At 44.1% G+C, this 20524-nt stretch overlaps 2 protein-coding genes and 1 non-coding gene across 5 annotated transcripts; 1 reads left to right on the forward strand and 2 right to left on the reverse strand.

The window, feature by feature from the left end:
* Nucleotides 1-1521: 1521 nt before the first annotated feature.
* Nucleotides 1522-1619, reverse strand: Snord13 (small nucleolar RNA, C/D box 13). The gene has a single exon (NR_028522.2). It is a non-coding gene; the product is annotated as a small nucleolar RNA, C/D box 13 (small nucleolar RNA).
* Nucleotides 1620-1976: 357 nt separating this feature from the next.
* Nucleotides 1977-16364, forward strand: Tti2 (TELO2 interacting protein 2). Of its 3 annotated transcripts, none has more exons than NR_103719.1 (8): nt 1977-3160; nt 5170-5356; nt 5875-5967; nt 7175-7362; nt 7439-7582; nt 10254-10416; nt 11543-11710; nt 13452-16364. NR_103719.1 is itself a non-coding variant. In NM_001199988.1 (8 exons), exons 1-8 carry the CDS (start codon nt 2511-2513, stop codon nt 13532-13534), a joined length of 1614 nt encoding a protein of 537 aa, NP_001186917.1. In that variant the 5' UTR covers nt 1977-2510; the 3' UTR covers nt 13535-16364. The 3 variants fall into 3 exon arrangements, 2 of the variants coding, with proteins under 2 accessions (NP_001186917.1, NP_659176.2); NM_001199988.1 differs by having other exon boundaries at nt 11543-11648; NM_144927.3 differs by lacking the exon at nt 13452-16364 and having other exon boundaries at nt 11543-11750.
* Nucleotides 11129-20385, reverse strand: Mak16 (MAK16 homolog). Its single transcript, NM_026453.3, has 10 exons — nt 20326-20385; nt 18371-18420; nt 18184-18293; nt 18035-18099; nt 17723-17874; nt 16379-16433; nt 14692-14766; nt 13383-13496; nt 12420-12485; nt 11129-12238 (listed from the first exon to the last, which is right to left on the reverse strand). Exons 1-10 carry the CDS (start codon nt 20338-20340, stop codon nt 12050-12052), a joined length of 891 nt encoding a protein of 296 aa, NP_080729.1. The 5' UTR covers nt 20341-20385; the 3' UTR covers nt 11129-12049.
* Nucleotides 20386-20524: the final 139 nt, after the last annotated feature.

Below are 20524 nucleotides of genomic sequence, written 5' to 3' on the forward strand. Positions count from 1 at the left end.
CTCCTTCAAGTTGGTATTATAGTCATGCGCTACCACACCTGATTTTCTCTTAAAAATAATTATGTAAGGGTTTCACATGATTTCCGAGTTAAAGCGATAAAAGTACACATAGAGAGATCTTGCTTCTATTCCTTCATTCTGTTATTTCCTGACACATAATTGTTTATACATGTTATTTACCTTCCATTTCTACTTTAACACACAAGGAAATGCATATATCTTACTCTCTATCTTTCCTTCTTTCTTACAAGAGAGCATCTATCTACCCTTCCTCCCCTCTGCTCCTTCCACCTATCTATATTCCCAGAGTTCCATGGTGTTACACAGAGACTGCTTTTTCTCCCTCACTGCAGCTGCACCAAGCTGCATTGTGTGGACGCAGCTCCATGTAGCTGCATTGTGTGGGTGGTCAATCCAGCCTGTCCTCTGTGCGTGGACATGGGCATTCAGGATACATTTGTTGCCTTGACTAAATTGTGCCAGGCACTAGATAGAAGTAAAGGCATGGCTGGCTCGGGCTTTGGGAAACCCAGCGAGAGATCTCAACAATACAGAGCACTCCTCAAGTCTGAAAGGCGTCTGGATCCACTGGACACAAAGGGCACATGCTACAGAAAAGAAACGTCCCACACAGTACAGACACAATAACCTCTTATTGACTGGCCTCAAGCTGCTTTTGTTAAGGGAAGGTTTCTCTTGGAAGTGGTTAGCAGTGATTGATCAGAGTGCCACCAATTGGTCAGAGTGGGAAAAGCCAGAAGAAAGAGGTTCCGAGTTAGAATTCTAATCACCAGATTTTCTTGGAAAGAAGAAATGTAAATTAATGTTGGTGCTGTTGCATAACAATGGGAACTAACACCTCTATGAACTTTATGCTGATCAGATATTGTTCCCGGCATTTATGTACATTAAAAATTGTCCCAACAGTCCTAAGAGATGGGGACCAGTAATTATCTACATTTGTTTCCCCAATACAGAAATTAAGACATAGAGATCTGAGCTATTGCCGTTTGCAAGAGGTCACACAGAGAAGTGAAGGGGGGAAAAAAAGCCACACAGGCATCACTGGTAGTGTAGTGGCAAATAGTGTAACACTAAGAAGAGCATGTCTTGGAGTGGAAAGATGGTTCAGTTAAGAACATGCCATGGCTAACAAACTCCAGAAATTCAAGTTCAGAGAACTGGACACTGTTTTCTGGCTTCCGCGGGGACCAGGGGGGGCACCAGGTACACATATACGCATGTGAACAAAGCATTTATACACATCAGAGTAATAACTTAATAAAACAATTTTTCTTAGAAAGAAGTGAATTGTACCAGAGCGACTTGTAAGAAGCATAACTCTGTCACTTTCAGTTTCTCTTAGGAATGGAATGTACTTTAGTAATAATGTATTAGTCCCAGGTACCCTGGACACTTTCCACTACCTAACCAGTAATCCTACCTGACTGAACCAAGAAGTAAAAAACAGGGCATAACTCTAATCTACACAAGAACCAGAAGTGGAGGATCCTCCTAAGTTCATGTCAGACGGGTAATGTGCCCACGTCGTAACAAGGTTTATGGGCGGCACATGTCACGCAATGGCGTGAACACCCAATCATCACGCTTTATGAACCAGAAAGGATCGGCCTTACTGTTAGCTTGCGAAGTATCGAGTAAGTCTCACCAGTTTTTCAAAGAGGGTGACTAATATGCTGCCGCTCTATTTAGCTTTTGCACACAAAATCTAGTACAATTTCAAACTGTTACTAGGATTTTGCGAGAATTCTCTTGTTTCTAGCCTAGCAGATGAAATCAGGAACAAACTTAATGAGCGAACGCTTAGTTATGCAAATATATCCTTCATGCTCCACCTTTTACCCCTTCCTTCTCTGACGGACTGTTTGTTGCTTTCTGGTCGCGAGTCGTAAAAAGAAGCGTTGCGGCTCCGCTGGCGGAAGTTAGTTTTGCTTTACGGCTACAATGCTCTCCAGGGCCGGAAGTTGCGGAATACAGCTACCGTACTGGAAGAGCGCTTGGTTTCGGGAGCCTTTTTGGTGTCACGGTTCAGTAGTTTGTCTTTAAAATTAACTGTTTTTTTTTTCTTTTTTGAGTTTTCGGAAAGACAAATTTCGCTACGTGTTAGGAGCTTGAGGCTCTCCTATTTTTTTTTCGAGACAGGGTTTCTCTGTGTATCCCTGGCTGTCCTGGAACTCACTCTGTAGACCAGGCTGGCCTCGAACTCAGAAATCTGCCTGCCTCTGCCTCCTGAAGCGTGCGCCACCACTGCCCGGCTTGAGGCTCTCTTCTTACAGCCACTTTACTGGGTGGATTGACACTCGATCCTTGCGTCAAGACAGTGAGACATCTCGCCTTTTAGCTGTGCCTGGTTTTAGTTCTGTTCGTTGGGGGACACCGAGCCCCGGACGACCTTCCCTCCGAGACTCCAGACACCATCCCCATTTGGTCTCTGTCCCCCCCCGGGGGGGGCGGGGGGGGCGAGCCCAGCCCCTCCGGTGCGACTAGGAATGAAGCTGGACAGTGCCGAAGAGAAGTCGGGGGTCGGCTGCTCCCTGCCTGCAGAGGGCTCTCCCCCGGCCCTCGAACCAGCCTTCTCCAAGATTCTGAACCGTCTCAGCCGCCCAAAGTCATCAGGACAGGGCGGCGCAAGAAATGCGGCTCTTAAAGACCTCGGCGCTTTAATAGAAGCCGCCGAAGGTGACAGATTCTTTGAGGGGAGTGGGAGTGGGGGATCCCTCCGGGGGATGCCCGAGATCCTGGGGCAGGTGGTGAGAGCCCTGGAGAAGTTCGCAGCACCCGAGGAGAAGGCAGATGGGGTCGAAGAGCATCCCGAAGTGCCCGAGAAGGCGACTGAAGTTGGCTCACTGTTTCTAAAGCTGTTGGGGAAGGTTGAAGCTGCCAAGAGTTCTCCCGACTGCCCTGCGTGGAAGACAGGCCTCCGTCACATGTCAGGACCCGTGTATATTTTTGCCATCACTCACAGATTGAAGCAGCCATGGACCAGTCCAGCATCTCAGCATGTTGCTGGTGAGGTGCTGTCTTTATTGCTTAGAGTTACTGAGTGCAGTTCTGTGGCAGGATTCCTATGCGGAGAAAATGAAGACGATCGAGGGAGATTTGCTGTGGTCTTGGGGCTTCTTAAGCCCCATTTGAATAAGTGAGTAATGCTCTTTTCACTATTATCAGACAGATAGGGGTGCTGAGATAATAGATTTCTTAAGGACCGGAACGGTTGTGGCTTACTAGAGACGAGGAAATCATATAGCAGCAAATTCAAGATTAGAACTGAAGTCATCAAATTCCATTTTCTCCACCAAATGACTGCCTTGGAAAACTGGAAATTCTGACAATAGATATGGAAGATTCTGTCCCATTTATATGGAATCGAGTATCTTATGCTAAGTACCCATGGGTATTTGGAGAAGACCCAGTCTTTCAGCATGAATTTAAATACAGGGACTTCTAACTTGTTCATAATTATTGGATAAAGTGATTATAAGGAATAATAATTGGGATGAAACTGAAAACGATTTGTAGTACGTGGTCTGAACTAGATTGCTATCAGCGTTTTGTTTTGTTTTTCAGCTAGGTCTTAATTTTATCTATTTATATTTTATTCACTTATTTTGAGATATGGTCTCACTGTGTACCCTTGGCTGGCCTGGAACTTTTACGTAGACCAGGCTGGCATGGAACTAACAGAGGTTTTTCTGCCTCTGATCTCTGTGGGTGTTACCACACCTGCCCAAGGCAGGTTGTTTTAAAAAGATTTTATTGGGCTGGAGAGAGGGTTCAGTGGTTAAGAGCACCGACTGCCCTTCCAGAGGTCCTGAGTTCAATTCCTATCACCCACATGGTGGCTCACAACCATCTGTAATGGTATCTGATGCCCTCTTCTGGTGTGTCTGAAGACAGCTACAGTTTATTAATATACATAAAATAAATAAATCTTTTTTTAAAAAGAAGAAGAAAAGAACACTTCTTTTTAAAAAAGGATTTTATTAATTTTAATTATATGTAGGTGTGTGTCTGCATGAGATTGCAGGTGCCTGAGGAGGCCAGAGGTGTCTTATTCCCTGGAGCAAGACTTACATATGACAGCTACCTGACATATCTTGGATCTAAATATGGGTCCTGTGGAGAAACAGCAAGTGCTCTTGACCACCGAGCCTTCTCTCTGGCCCTGTCAGGCAGCGTTTCGTGTAGCCAAGGATGTTGGCCCTGAATCTCTGATCCTGCTTCCAGGTGCTGGGCTTACAGGCAAGTGTCTCACCATGCCTGGTGTATGCAACTGCTGCGGATGGAGCCCAGGGTTTTGTTCATGTTAGACAAGCACCTTACCAACTGAGCTAGATCCCCAGTCCTCTGGCTACAGAATGATGAGGTGAAATAAACCTAGAGTTAAAAGGCTTTTAAACTAGTCCCTCCTTCTTTTTCTACTAAGACATGATTATAGGCTGGCTTTGTACTTCCTATGTAATCCATGTTGGCCTTGACTGGGAGAGATCCTCTTACTTCACCTTCCTCAAATACACATACTTCAGATTACAGGGGTGCAACACTGGGCCCAGTTAGTTTTCTTTGTATTGTTGTGACTTCTCACAACATCCTTGGTCAGATAGCATCCGTGAATCTTGTTTATTATTTGTAGTTAAAGGCGATATACCAGTTATACAGACGGTGTTTTAAGGAGGTTGAGTCAGATGTGCAGTTTCCTTTTATAAGCTCTAAGTTGGCACTCATGCTCTGAGTTCTCTAGTCCTTAGACACTGAAGTGGTGACATACCTCTGCTCATCTCTCTCCCTTCTCAGCACATTTCACGTCATCCACCAACACGACTGCTGCTGACCACACAGGTCTTACATAGTTGTAGGTAGTTATGAATGGCTGCTATTCATTGGATAAGCCTATATTACCCCAAGTTTGGACAACTGACAAGTGTATATAGTATAAGATATGTGAATTATTTTATTTCATATCATAAAATGCATTTGAAAAAAACCAAGAGTTGTATCGGAGATATACACATACGGATACATATATATGTATAAAATCCGTTAAAGACAAGAGGAGGAAGAGAAGAAGAAAATCTTGTTAAGCTTCAACTGATTATTTTTGCTAACGCTGTGCCATTCACTTAGTGTGGTTTTCATGTGTCTTTTCAGGGAAACCTGGAAGAAGAATCCTGCTGTCAAACATGTTTTCTCGTGGACTCTCCAACAAGTCACTCAGCCCTGGCTGAATCAGCATCTAGAAAAGATACTTCCTCCGTCTTTGCTCATCTCAGATGACTATCAGACAGAGAATAAAATCCTGGGTGTCCAGTGCCTCCATCACATTGTGGTTACTGTGGTAAGCTCCTCAGCTCTGGCCTGCACTGACAGACAGCCGACTCACCCATGGCTGCGCTTCATTTCTGATGTGTTTTTGCTTTATCCTTTTGTCTTTATAAGTAGCTTTTTAAAATGTTAAGTCATATAATTCATTTATTTATAGTTTTTCTCCAAATATATTTTTTCTCTCTGAATCTAGTAGAAATAATATTGTGCTGGTAATATAAATAAAAGGGTAATCATAGAAGTAAAAAGATCATGCTTAATTATGAAAAATGTGAAAAGATAAAAAAGCAAAATCACCTATAGAAATTAGCCAGTAACTTTCAAGTAAAAAAAATAATCAGAACTCAAGAGTTTATAGCAAAATGTAGAAAATGTTACTGAAGGAGACTCTTCTTAAATATGGAACTTTTAAAATCCTTGCAGAAGTCGAGAGTGGCTTTACTGAGTCTCTGTGTACTCGTATCTAATTAACAACAATGGAGATTTCGCCCCTTTGGGAAACTTGTAACTGTCTAACTTGTGTGTTTGCAGCCAGCTGCGGACTTGCTGCAGTATAACAGAGCCCAGGTCCTGTACCACGCCCTCTTCAATCACCTGTACATGCCTGAGCACCACCTCATTCAGGTATGGGAAGATTTGCTCCTGACTGTCTGGGCTCTGGTCTGAGTACGGGTGCTATTATATAAGCAGGAACAGTTTAGAGCTGTTTCCCCTTGGAAAGTTAGGGCGCCTGAGAGCTGCCGCCTGACTGAAGGATCTGAATGTCAGGCAGACATCCACCTCCCTGAGCAGCCAGAGCAACCCAGGTTTTGTCTGCATGCATGTAAGCTACATGCCACTTGGGGGTTTATATTAAATGTTCATCCTCTGGGTTGCTCCATATGAACACATGTATTTGAAATCCGTTGTATGTAAATATCAAGTATGTGTCTATGGTAGGTCCCAAGAATGAGTGACTCAGAAAGTGTGCACACATCTCTCTGTGTATGTACAACACACCAAAGCTGTATTACAAGGGCTGTAGTGTGTGACCAGCAGCAGCAGTCAACTAGTGAGGTTGGAGGTGGCTTTAGGGAGCAGTGAGAGTTGCGGGAGATGTGTTTATGAGGGGCAGAAAGCACTTTGTTAGGACGGGGAAACAGTGAAGACTACTGAAAGTTTTCCTCTGTGCTGGGATTGAATCCCAGCCCTCACATGTAAGGCACAGGCACACTGAGCCTCTTCTACCCGTTGGTTTTGGGTTTTGTGACAGGGTCTGATCCTAGCCCAGGGTGCCCTGGAGCTTTCAGTGATCCTGGCCACTAGGTGCTGGGAAGGCAGATGCACAACACCCTATCCAGCAGCTCCCCCTTTTTGCTTTTTGTGCTTTTAGTATCTTTAATAGTTTGGGCACTGAGAGTCCACCTTTTCTCAGAAATTTTGTTAACATGTTGGAGAAAGGAGATTTTTTAAATCCTCAAGCACCTAGAGAAGCCTGAGACCCCCAGAGTGCTAAGAAGGAATGCTTAGACGCCAGAACTTCAGATAGAGGAGTCTGGACCATCTTAGGTTCTGTGGAGCAGTGCCATACAGAGAGCCCATAACTCCCATGTGTCACTGTCTACAGGACTCTAGACCTAGATCCCATTCTTTCATCTCATAGATTACTAAAGAACAGTTCTGGAGAAGAAGTTTGAAAATTTGCAGTACTTTGGACCTTGAACATTAGTCATCTTTTAGAATTCTGTGATGTGCCCTGGGGACAGTACATTAATGAAGATCTTAGCAAAATCAGGGATTTTGTAACTGCAAATAAGTGAACTCTGGTTTCTTTTCATTCTTTTTCTTGCAGGCTGTGCTCCTGTGCCTCCTAGACTTGTTCCCTGTCCTAGAGAAGGCTCTGCACTGGAAGGGAGACACAGCTCGAGTCACCACACACTGTCATGAAGTGTTACAGCTGATCCTCACGCACATGGAACCAGAGCACCGCCTCCTCCTACGGAGGACCTATGCCAGACACCTGCCAGCCTTCGTGAAGAGGTGAGGGCCTGGGCCTCTGCTCTGCCATATACCGCACATTGACCTTCTCAGCATGGTGCTTTCTCTTTATTTGTAGGTTGGGGATCCTAACTGTCCGGCACTTGAAGAGGCTGGAGCAAGTTATCCTTGGTTATCTGGAGGTTTATGATGAACCAGAAGATGAAACTAGGTTGAAGATCCTGGAAACCCTGAAACTTGTCATGCAGTATACTTGGCCCAGGTATAGCATCCAGGCTGACAGATGTGCTAAAAGGGCATGCTTTAGCTTATTTTCTCTTCAGAACTTACCCAGATAAAACTATTCAGGACGTGTAATGTATCTGAATCCGTTTCACTCTCTTCATTTCTAGAATACACAGCTACTTCAGATGTTTACATGTGAGCCTTTCTCATCACTAGTAGTTCTAGGTTCTATCACAATTAAATCACTTCTCTTTCTTAAAAGTTCCAAGGCTGGGTGGGCATTGTGTTACAACCCTTTAATTCCAACACTCAGGAGGCAGATTGAGATCAGCTTTATCTACATAGCAAGGTTCAGGCCATCCAGGGCTAACATAGACCCTGTCTCAAGAAAAAGATTATATATATATGTATATGTGTGTATGTGTGTGTACATGTACACACACACACATATATGGTGGAGTAGGAAGAAAATCACAAAATAACAAATTTATGGTCATGAAAATTGGAAAACAGTACAGATTTCCTTTTGCTAAGGTAAGATATTATGATGAACACAATTTACAGAAGTTCAAGTCCATGACCATCATGGCAGCAGACAGGCAGGTATGGCTGCGGGGCAGCTGAGAGCTCACATCCTGAGACACAAAGAATGAAGGAACAGAGAACTGGGAATGAAAGTTAAGACCTTAATGCTCATCCCTACTGTCACACCTCCTAAACTTTTCCAAACAGTTCCACTGCCTGAGGATCAGGCACTCAGATATGAGTCTATGGGGTCCATTCTTGTTCAACATGCTACACAGATGGGCTGTCTTTCCAGAGTGTAGTTATAATCTCTATCAAATACTAAAGGAGCATTAGGGCCGATGCTCTAGTTATGTGGGAGAGCACTTGCCTAGTATATACAGCAGTGTAGGTTTGATCCGTATCACTGCTCCTCCCTAGAAAGGCAACCTAGAAATGCTTCAGTAAGCATGTTTGTGTTCATCTCGAGAGGTCTTCAGTCTTCCTGGGAATGGATTGCTTCAGGACAGCCATTCAGCATTTGTCAGGGCAGTGATTAGATGCGAACTTAGGATCTGCTTGTTGAGAAGACGTGGCTCGACGGTGTCAGGAGTAAACTAGAACCTCAACTGTCTAGTCGCCTAACAGCTCTCTTGCACGAAATGGAAATGTTAGCATTTCTTCACCTGTTATCTTTGTCCCCTACTCAACTACAGGAGGATAGACAACCGCATCTATTATGTATCCCTGAAGCACTCAGCACCTCTCATTAGGTACTGAGTATTCAGACAATGAACAGATGTGTAAGTGAAACTGAATGAAGCTAACTTCATATTGGGCCTACACAGGGTAGAGACATCTAAGGAAGGAAGTAGAGGGAGGATAAGGCCGAGCAGAGGAAGTGGTAAATGCAGCCGACTGTATGAATGGCCAGAGAAATACAAGGCATAGGGAAACAACGGAGCAGGTTTGGGAGGAAGGATGGAAATGTTTCTGCTAGTCAGTTCTAGGCAGAAATGCGGTTTATTTCTATTTCCCACAGTACATGTTGTTTTCCACCTTTCACTGTAGTTTATAAAATTTACCAAGTTAAAGCCTGTGACCTAATGGCTTGATGTACAGTCTGAATGTCATGGAATGAATACTGTGTCCATTTCATCAAAAGGATTAACCCTTAGAATTTGCTAGACTTAAAAGCAGGCAAGGCGCCGGAGGGAATACTGACTTGGTCATCCTGATTTCTCTTTTTTTTTTTTTTTTTTGTGCCCCTTAGTCTTTTTTTTTTTTTTTCCATTTTTTATTAGGTATTTAACTCATTTACATTTCCAATGCTATACCAAAAGTCCCCCATATCCACCCACCCCCACTCCCCTGCCCACCCACTCCCCCTTTTTGGCCCTGGTGTTCCCCTGTACTGGGGCATATAAAGTTTGCAAGTCCAATGGGCCTCTCTTTCCAGTGATGGCCGACTAGGCCATCTTTTGATATATATGCAGCTAGAGTCAAGAGCTCCGGGGTACTGGTTAGCTCATAATGTTGTTCCACCTATAGGGTTGCAGATCCCTTTAGCTCCTTGGCTACTTTCTCTAGCTCCTCCATTGGGAGCCCTATGATCCATCCATTAGCTGACTGTGAGCATCCACTTCTGTGTTTGCTGGGCCCCGCTGATTTCTCTTTTAAGGCAAGGTTTGCTCTATAGGAAAGCTCAAGTTCTAGATCCTCCTGTCTGTGTGCTGCCACATGCTGGGATTATGAGCATGTATCGCTCACTACCTGCAGACACTTTAAATCCAGGCGTAAAGTTCTATGACTGCCAGCTGTTTCCTTACCTCTGATTTTGAAAAAGGGTGTGTGGGGGGAGGCTTGAACAGGAGAGATCCTGACTCTTCATTCTCAGCTCATGCTGGGGAATCAAGCCTTGGCAGGAAACAGGTTTTCTGGTTTTTGCTAATAGGGTCTCACTGTAGCCCTGGCTGCTCTGAAACTGGCAGACTGACCTGTTTCTTTAACATCCCAATGTGTGCATACAGGCAGAGTGCTGTAAAAATAACAGGAACTTTGGGGCTAATGATCTGCAGTCTGTTTGGTCTTGTTTTCAGCAATGAGATAGCAAACATTTGACTTCAGTTTTCCCATGCCTGGTCCAAGTCTCCTAAGTTTAACATTCCAGTTTGGAGTATGAAGTCTTTTCTTCCCAATTCTAGAATTCCCTGCAGAGTTGTGGTCTTACTGAAGGCTCTCCTGAAACTCATATGTGATATATCGAGGGATACGATCCCCACAACCGAGGCCGCTAAGAGTACAATGCTCCAGGAAGCCACAGACTGCCTGATTCTCCTGGACCACTGTTCCCAGGGGCAGGTGAAGGTAAGGCAAGCAAGCATCTGCAGCTGTGTCAGTTGGCTTTACTGTCCTAGGTAATGCCAGCGACTGATTGTAATTCACTCCTTGTATGCCCAACTAAGTTGGCTATGAGCTTAGAGGGTGTTAGGTCTTACCCCAGGGCTCTTAAGTTCTGGTACGAAGGCTGAGCTCTTTTATTTTATTATTTATTTAGTTTCTTTTTGTTTTTTTTGAGACAGGGTTTCTCTGTATAACCCTGGCTGTTCTGTAACTCACTCTGTAGACCAGGCTGGCCTGGAACTCAAAAATCCGCCTGCCTCTGCCTCCCGAGTGCTGGGACTAAAGGCGTGCGCCACCAAGCCCGGCTTGGCTGAGCTCTTTTAATGCTATTTAACCATTTGGAGCAAAAAGAGGCTCAAAACGAACAAGCAAAAGCTACAAAGACTTTATAAAATTCAGGTTTGAGACTGACAGGACACCTATTTTGTTCGGAGGCTTGGCTGGCTCGCCGCCTAGGAAGCCCTAGGATCTGCCTGCTTAGTCCTCCCTCCCTCCCTCCCTCCCGCTGAGATTAGCAGTGCACGCTTCTCACTGATGACTCCAGTTTTAACCATGGGTTGAACTCGGCTCCTCATGTCCATCCCACTGAGCGAGCTCCCATTTTCCATATACTTAACTAGTAGGAAATTCTTCCTTTGGTTTTATATTCCACAGAATTCTCAAGACCATAGTTTGTGGTGTCTATGTGTATTTATATGAAAATCAAAAAGACTAATTTCTCATTTTTACCACAATTAGAAGTCTCCAGTTTAAAGGAACATGAAAAGAAATCCATACCCCAAAATATGTAGAGCTAGAGCATGGCTTGCTGTTTTTCAGTTTATTTGGCCATCGCACGGCAGCCCTTGTGTTGGTCTGTTTTCCAGCCAAAGGTCCACCTGGAGTTGTTTTGGCTAGAATGAAGGAGGTTCTTCCGAGCCAGCCCACTACTTACAAGCATGGGACAGTTCTCAGTTAACACCTGTTCTGATGGAGGCACCCTCCCCTAGGGCCATGCAGTCTCTCATCTTTTGAGTATGTGACAAAAGAATAAAGGCTGTGGGGAAACAGGTTTTACAGAAATCAATGCCCGTTTGCTCTCATGTTTCAGGGTCTTCTGGCTAAAATTGCAGTATCCTGTGAAGACAGCACAGTGGTGAGCTGCATCAGGAAGGTGCAGCAGGGCTCTGCAGATTCTCCTGGCGATGACACTGAAGGTGACTAACCAGCAGGAAAGGCCGCTCTCCTTATCCCAGATCACATGGATGTAGTTATGGGGGTAAAAATCTATTTTTGTATTAAAATATTATAAGTTGAAATTTTTATCTCTTCTATTTGTCCACATAAGAAAAGTTGAGTGAGAAAAAAATTGAAATCCTGACATTTCTAAGTAATTTAGAAATATTTACAGCCAGTGCCATTCCAGCTCCAGGAATTCATCTGTTAGATTCCTTGGGCTCAAGCTGTTACAGCATGTGTTATAAAAATACGCCTCTCAACTCAAGGCTCTTCATACTCACTCCAGATTTCGGCTCCACTGAAGTGACATAAATATTAACAATATAAATACTTTAGGAAACAGAACACACAAGAGCACAGCTGCCAGTGTGAAGGGAACTCATGTGGCTTTGACTTTGGCCATGGGCTCTGTCTCCTGTTCATACTCTATTTCCACATAGGCCCGTTTTTTCCGTAAAGGTCCTTTCAAGGGTGCTTTGCCTTTGTGCTTAGCCTTATGAGCCTCTTCATCATTGGAGGATTCATCATCCTGGTCTTCCTCACTGTCAGTATTCAGTTTATCCATATCCTAATATGTAGAAACAGAGAGTCAGACCAGGGAAAGTGCAAGCCTTCTCCTACGCCCCTCATTGCGCAGCTGGTTCAAAACAAACCATGCGTTTGTTCCTTTGCTCCTGTGTTCAGACCCACTCCCCTATCCCCCCTTCCTTGCTGTGGCCACAAGCCATTCTTTATCCCACAGAGCTCACCTCAAAGTCACTCAGGTCACTCTCCTCCACCTCCTCATCTTCTACAAACTCTCTTTTCCCCACATCCTAGAAGGAAACAGTCACTGGGTTAGGAATAATGGTACTGAAGATTGAGTCTTAACATCTAGGTTTACCTCGTTCCATAAAGTGAGTCAGTCTGCACACACAGCCACCAAAACCTATTACTCTCAAGGTTCACACATACAAATTAAAAGGAAAAATCAGGGACACATGTAAAAGTCAACACAGAATCATCACAAGATACAAAAGGTGATGGAAATAATGTCGCCTCTGGGAACAAAAAAAAAAAATTTGGGAACAAAATACCCATGGAAGGAGTTACAGAGACAAAGTTTGGAGCTGAGACGAAAGGATGGACCATCTAGAGACTGCCATATCCGGGGATCTATCCCATAATCAGCCTCCAAACGCTGACACCATTGCATACACTAGCAAGATTTTGCTGAAAGGACCCTGATACAGCTGTCTCTTGTGACACTATGCTGGGGCCTAGCAAATACATAAGTGGATGCTCATAGTCAGCTATTGAATGGATCACAGGGCCCCCAATGGAGGAGCTAGAGAAAGTACCCAAGGAGCTAAAGGGATCTGCAATCCTATAGGTGGAACAATATGAACTAACCAGTACCCCCGGAGCTCGTGTCTCTAGCTGCATATGTAGCAGAAGATGGCCTAGTCAGCCATCAGTAGAAAGAGAAGCTTTATATGCCTCAGTACAGGGGAACACCAGGGCCAAGAAGTGGGAGTGGGTGTGGGGGGGAATGGGTGGGGGAGAGTGGGGGGGACTTTTGGGATAGCATTGGAAATGTAAATGAAATGAATACCTAATAAAGTAAATAATAAATAAACACACACACACAAAAATAATGTCGCCTCTGAATTACATGAAAACGTGTTGTCCTGCAGGTCACTACATTTCAAAACAAGACAAATCATATTCACCTCTTCTTCGTCTTCATCTTCTTCTTCTTCTTCATCTTCAGAGTCACTTTCTGCTTCCTGTTTCTCTAGGGCCTTGTCGAAGGCATGGATGGGGAAGTTGTAGATGTCGCCATACTGAAGAAGAAACACAGACCACCTTTAACTATGCCTGAGTATCACACCTTTCCAAGTTCCTCTGCTCTACAATCAGGGGCCAAGTAAGAGAACAGTGATGAACTATATTTCTATAGTTTTCCAGCCTGGGTACAGAATGCTTTTGTCACTAGTAATCTAAGCTGAGAAGAAATAGTGACTTTTTAAAAAAGAGACTTTTTATTTTAAAAACCCTTAAAAGATTAGAGAACTACACAGAAACAAAAGCTCTAGGCATTGAGGCTGGGGCAGAGCTCACCACATATGAATTCTCAGGTCCAACACCAACATCATTCACACCGGACATGGTGACAGACACTTGTAATACAGCACAGTTGGAGGCAAGAGGACCAAGAATTCATACTCATCTTTTGCTACATCTTTTGAATCTAAGGCCAGTCTGGGATATCATTAGGTATGGACTCAAAACAACAAGATACACTATAGGGAGTGGGGAAGGTGCCAAAATGAGTGAGGTGCTGAATGACTATATATACCAGGGACCCCAGGCCCCAGACTCCAACAGCAAAGCCGCCTCCTCAGGGATGGCAAAGCCACCCTTGGTCTGAGTGCAAACGTTGACAAGATGTGGAGAAAATGTGTCATAGTTCAGCCTCTCCCAGTATTTAGGGTCTGAAGTATTCCCACTAGAGATACTGCTACTGAGATTAGTTAAACCTGTCTCCTCAACCTAGTCGTATCCATAAACCTGCATCCTTATTTATCTATAAGCCATTCCCTTGTTCAGCTGTATGAAATAACCTGTCTCCCTGAGAGTCAGCTCTGTATAATAAAATGCTGCCAAACATCCAAGAGACTCAGCTTTGTCTTCCCAGTCCATCTCAGCACAGCTTTCTGCCTGTCTTTTCATCCCCTTGCTGCCCCAAGTCAGGTCTGTGCCTGGAGGCTGTGCATGGACAGGGGAAAACAAAACGAAACCCAGAAGACCAAAACCTATGACTGTTAGGATGCTTTTATACACAACTTGGAAAGATCAACTAGAGATAACAGCCAAGAGGAAAGTCTCATCAGGAAGACAGGCCTACACACAGACTTGCTTTACTCTGTGGACAAACTGGGGTGCAAAGGCTATCTGTGATATTTTAAAAAATACTGCACTTTTCGTATTTCCTAGCAGGTAAGAAAACACTTGTCACAACACTACTAGGTTTCTCACCGTATCTTGTTTCAGTCTCTCCAGCAATTCCTTCTCAATAGCATTGTCCAGCTGGGCAGCTATTAATGCTTTTTCCTGTAAGAAAAGACCAAACCATTACTCCATCAGGACTCACTTTCCAGCCTGTACACATACAGTCCCCTATGTTTAATAAGGGTATGACGTGGTTGTATACCAGCAAGGCTTTTGCTTTTCTAGCCAGATACACTTCTTTCTCTCTCAAAGCCTCTTGGGAGCTTTTCAATTAGAAGTTCCCTTCTATAATTTGCATAAATGTATCCAGTAAATAAAATGAAAATAATTCTTATGACTTCAGCAACAGCACTCTGAATTTCTAACAAACCCTTGATAGATGTATTATACATATTGACTTATATCCATTTAAGAATGTCACATAGGCCAAGGTAGATGGCTCAGTGGGTGAAATACCTGGCTCACCAATGTGAGGATCTGAGTCTGAGCTCTCAGAACACATGTAGAAAACCAGGCGTGATGGCATACACCTGTAAGGGGGCCAATAGCAAGAGAGGAGGCATAGGGAGGTGGAGCCCTAGAAGCTTGTGGAAAAGATCCTGGCCCACAGAGTTCAAGCCAGGAAAGATCTCCTCTCAAACAGAATGCAAGGAACCTGAGGACTGTCACCCAACTTCCACATGCATGCTATGCCATGCATGTATGCAGTGCAAACACACTAAGTAAGAAATACATTAGGTGGATAAAAAAGAAGCTCAGAAAGTACTTAATAATGAGCCCTCTGAATTCATACAGAAAAAGTGTATTTATTCTGAAACATCTGCAAGAATGTTTGAGAGTAAGGAAATGTGGAAACTAACTAGCTGGTCTTGAATAAAAATGGGTGCATGATTAGCAAAGTGTAAAAAACTGACAATGACTGCAGTGTGTGGTGATACACACCTGTAATCCCAGGCCAGTTTAGGTCACAGAGCAAGAAGCTGTCTTAGACACCGATGAAATAGTACATTTGAGACAGAAAGTTTCACGTGATGAGTGAGAATAAAAGTACAACTATTCCGGAGGAAGGTGTTCCTTAGAAGGACAGAACAGAGCGGCAAACGCTGAGGACTGCAGATGGACCTGTTGGGAAGAGCTGACTCCCAAGTGTAGGTCCTGAGGACCATTGAAGCTCGGCTCAACTCAACTGTCACTATCTGTGAGATGGCCTGATAGATTATGCTCTGGGCAAAGCTGGAAGAGCAGGCCTTCTCCATGCATATTACCATCACCATCCTTAGGAACCAAGCCACCCAGGTTACTTGAGAGCAGCTTAATCTGAGATCAACATGTATCCAGTTTTCTGTTTTGTTACAAACAAATGCAATCTCACAATCGAACCCTTCCATTTTCTAAATAATATAACCAAAATAGCCATAAGACTAAAGATATTGTCTAAACTCTGCAGAAGGTAATGTAAGTAGAAGACAGAAAGTGTCAAAGTCTAAATTATGGAACGTTTTGACCTGAAGACCTTTAGATAGAGCTGTCCATACTCTTTTTATTATACTCGAACACCTTAGAGTACCTTATTTTCAGCCTTCAGTGAAAATCTTAAAAATCTGAAGATACAAAGAGGCCACTCCCCACTAGTGACACGTTATTATGAATCACATGCAAAAAACAACTTTCTTACATAATAAAGAAACATGTAAACATCAGAACAGCTTATTACCTCTCTTCGTTTTTCCCTTCGTTCAACCTTCTTACTCAAAGGAACAAGCTTCCTCCTAGCAGAAACCAAACACAGTATTAGAAAATTCAGGTTCATTTTAAAGATAAAAGAATTAGAATTGATCTTTTGCTGCTTAGATCCATATAGTATGTAAGAGCCTAGATATTCAGACTGCTAGTACAGCTCAGTGACTGAACACGCGCTTGGCACATGCACACATTTCTACAGCCTAGGTAGCAGCTCACACCAGTAATTCAGCATGGTTGGTGAGGCAGAGGGATCTCTGAGTTGAAAGCTACATAGTAAGTTCCAGGCCAGCTTGACTACAAGGTGAAATGTTGTCTTAACCCTGTACCAAGTCAGGTATTTTGACATGTATTTCTTTTAAGACTTATTTATTTTATGTAGGGCATCAGAACCCAGTTACAGGTGGTTGTGAGCCATCATCTGTGGCGGTTGCTGGGAACTGAACTCAGAACCTCAGGAAGAAGGAAGAACAGTTAGTGATCTTAACGACAACAGTCCCCTTGACATATATTTAATGTGGTCATTTCTGTTTACTTTAGGTTCACTATAGTAAGATCAATGCTTCAATGAACAAAGAAATATGAATTTTCTGAAAAAGATTCACATGATCTTTAATATGCTCTGCTAGTCTCAATAAAAAAGACTTCATCTTTACACTCCTTTTTTTTTTTTTTTCGAGACAGGGTTTCTCTGTGTAGCCCTGGCTGTCCTGGAACTCACTCTGTAGACCAGGCTGGCCTTGAACTCAGAAATCCGCCTGCCTCTGCCTCCTAAGTGCTGGGATTAAAGGCATGCGCCACCATGCTCAGCTCCCTGTTAATCACATTTTAAATCTTTAATTTTAGCTTTTCTCAGGGAATCACACAGAATTTCTAGGTAGCCAGGGTTATCACATATTCTGTTTTAAAATCCTGCAGGACCACCGGACACACCTTTAATCCCAAGTTTTTCTTGGCATATCATCAAAGCTTTGTCATAGCTGAATTTAGGAGGAAAACATGGTTTGTGACATGGTCCACAGATAGTAATAGACAGACCGTGAATAAAGAACAAGCAGGGCAGGGCAGTGGTGGTGCACACCTTTAATCCCAGTGCTTAGGAAGTGGAGGCAGGTGGATTTCTGAGTTCAAGGCCAGCCTGGTCTACAGAGTGAGTTCCAGGACAGCCAGGGATATAGAGAAACCCTGTCTCGAAAAATTAAAAACAAACAAACAAACAAACAACACCGCCCCCCAATCAAAACCCAAAACAACAACAACAAAAACCCAAAACAACAACAAAACAAAAACAATCAAAAATGAACAAGTTGGTCCTTACTGTCGCTTCAGTGTAAGTTTTCTGATTCGAATCAGGTACTGGGTTATCTTGGTAAACCTCTGCTTACATTTGTGTCTGATAAAGCGGGGCCAATAGATCAGATTTTCATCTATTTGTTCCAGTGCTTTTTCATAGTTTTTACTAAGCCGGACCTGTGGAACAGAAAGGGAAACATGAGGAGGAAGGGCAAATCAAGTTAGGCCTTCACTGTCAGCCCGGTATCTATGAGGGTGGCTTTCAAGTGCAGAGATGGCCTACATGGCAATTTTGCTTTTGCCCAATGGTCACTAGAGTTTTCTCACTGAATCTTACCCGTTCCCAGAGACGCCTGGGAAAAGCTGCTCGCTCTATAACCTTCATGTACAGGTAGCACTGCCCTGAAGAGAAGTTAGACAGCTTTATTATTGTTATTTACAGAGGCTGGGGACATCCGTTTATAAATTGTCGTGTAGCTCCCGTACCTTTCTCTTCTTTAATGGTAGCATACTGACTATTTGCCAGAGGACAGGACGACCGATTGCACAGACCAGTCAGACTGTATTCATTTCTGCAGAAGCCCTGAGTCTTGGTTCTAGGATGCAAGGAAAGAAATGTTTACAACCAAGCGGGCGGCCGAACACATTTTAGTCTAGGCTGCAATCTACTCACCTTATTTTGAAAGAACAAAACTGCTTGTTTCCTAGTGTATTCCAGATTACCTGCAAGACAGAAAGAAAGCCCTTTTGCTCTGGCCCCAAAGATGCTGTTTAATATAAAAAGAGGCCGTGCTCTCTGGCCTGCAGCTGGTGCTCCATGGCTCAATCCTTGCCCTCACTGTAGGCTCCAGCAACACCACCACCAAAGCACAAACACACAAGATGATGAGGACCATGTCAGAGCACATTGCTGGGTGTCACAGTGAGGAAAGGGTCTTTAGGGAATGAAAAGATAGAGCTATCTTTTAATAGGCCTCGCTCGTCCCCTAACATGAATACATATATTCTTATAAACAACAACAAAGTCGCAAGAAAAACCTAAATGCAGATACGACCATACCCTATTACTCAGCAACAGAAGTTCATTTATAGTTAGTAACTACTTCCCCAGAATTATTTTCAATACATACATACATTCTAGCATCTGTAGTATGCCCTTATGTATAGTGTGAACAAAATGAGCCCTATCACATTTACATTGTAACTTTTTTTACATGTGTTCATTATCCATTGTCCAATTCTGCACAGCACTAGATACTTAGATATACACACCATCATCACAACCTTATTACCTTCTACCTTGTCTCTCTAATGTGTTCTGCACTCTAAAGTAAAGGCACTGCCGTCTCCAAACACAAACCCTGGCGTTTGCTGGATGAGAACAATCCTACGGTCCTTACATCCCGGAACCTGGTGAAGTGCATAGTATATAAAAACGGTGCATCAAGTTGCAATCACTAAAGCCACATATGGGGGTGTGTGTGTGAGCATAAAGGTCTCTAGATGGACTGCACTGAAGAGCCAAGAAGGACCCTAGAGCAGTTAAAGGGGGGAAGAACGAAGGGCCAAAGAATAAAACACACAGGGGTAAGGATTGTAGGAAACGAGAAGTGGAGTGGGTGTATTATTCAGCTTCGTGGTCAGACCTCTTACACATCATTTGGTCACACCTCTTTCCTGGGCACCGGATTTGTCTGTGCGCCCAGCTGCCCACTTAGCATCTCTAAAAGGATCCCGATGGTAAACATACCCCAGTGCAACTCTCATTTTCACGCTCTTCTTAAATTAAAAAAAAAAAAAAATACAACAGTTCTCCCTAGTTCCCACTAAAAAAGACCTGGAAACCATTTCCTTCAAGGTTCTCCCTGACCTTGTCCGGGCAAGCCTATCAAATCCAGTCTCCCCCTCATCCTCTGGATTCCTGTAACAAGTCCTTCCCTATCTCTCATCTTTGTACCTTTACTATTCCTACGGCTCTTCAGTGGCTGCCTCAGTCCCAATTCTGGGGTTTTTAGCCCAATGTGACTGATCTACCGCTCTTTCTCCATTACTCCTCTTTCATAGTACCGTTATTCTCCATCCCCAGAGTGCTCATGAGAGCAGAGGTTTTTTTGGTTTTTTTTAAATGTCTTTTGCCCGACTGTTAACAACCAATCATCACACTGAACCTACACCAGTTGGATACTGGCTATGTACTTACAACTCTGTGAACAGACAAACGAAGTCTTACTTCCGAAACTACGCCTCGGGCAGGCTGCAGAGCAAAATAAAAAGCCTAACACTGGAGAGGTAGCGCTCATGGAGGAGTTCCCTAAGCACGGATTTTAAACATCGCATCTCTCCCGCCTTGCCACCCCGAGACAACTGCCGTTCAGATGGCAGCTGGCACAAAGGGCTTCACTGCCAAGCACTAGGGACTAAGGAAGCCCACCCGGCGGGCTGGGGCTGGGGTGGCCTGGCCTTCTACACGCGCGTGGGAAGCCACTATCGGAAATCGGGGCTCTGCAAGTCTCGCCATCCGGGAGAAGCGGAGACAAACGGGCCGTCTGAGCGTGCGGGACTGAATCCTAAATGAGCGAAATGCCGCGCAAAACCCAGTGGTGCCAAGGCGAGAGGAGGAAAACTCACGTCGTCCGACTGCATGGTGCCGGCAGCTCAGCTCGCCGCATTAGGAAGGACCGGGGAAGCGGCCACGCTTCTTCCGCGGAGCCACTTCCGGAGAGCCACTAACCTATCGCGAGAACGTCTCAGTGTCCCAGAAGCCCGTGACGTCCCCGGGCACAGTGAGCATGCGCGCTTCCGCGCCAGCGCACGCTTGGATCCTGGC

The sequence above is a fragment of the Mus musculus genome, chromosome 8 (assembly GCF_000001635.26).
Source record: "Mus musculus strain C57BL/6J chromosome 8, GRCm38.p6 C57BL/6J".
In the NCBI taxonomy this organism is placed as follows: domain Eukaryota; kingdom Metazoa; phylum Chordata; class Mammalia; order Rodentia; family Muridae; genus Mus; species Mus musculus.

Excerpts from the sequence above, each read along its gene's own strand:
- Tti2 (NM_001199988.1), top strand. The coding sequence starts at position 2,511 with ATGAAGCTGGACAGTGCCGAAGAGAAGTCGGGGGTCGGCTGCTCCCTG. Across the intron at positions 7,583-10,253 it reads ATGCAGTATACTTGGCCCAG|AATTCCCTGCAGAGTTGTGG; the intron begins GTATAGCATCCA and ends TCCCAATTCTAG. Across the intron at positions 10,417-11,542 it reads GTTCCCAGGGGCAGGTGAAG|GGTCTTCTGGCTAAAATTGC; the intron begins GTAAGGCAAGCA and ends CTCATGTTTCAG.
- Mak16 (NM_026453.3), bottom strand. Across the intron at positions 13,497-14,691 it reads AGAGACTGAAACAAGATACG|TATGGCGACATCTACAACTT; the intron begins GTGAGAAACCTA and ends TTTCTTCTTCAG. Across the intron at positions 12,239-12,419 it reads GTGACCTGAGTGACTTTGAG|GATATGGATAAACTGAATAC; the intron begins GTGAGCTCTGTG and ends TCTACATATTAG.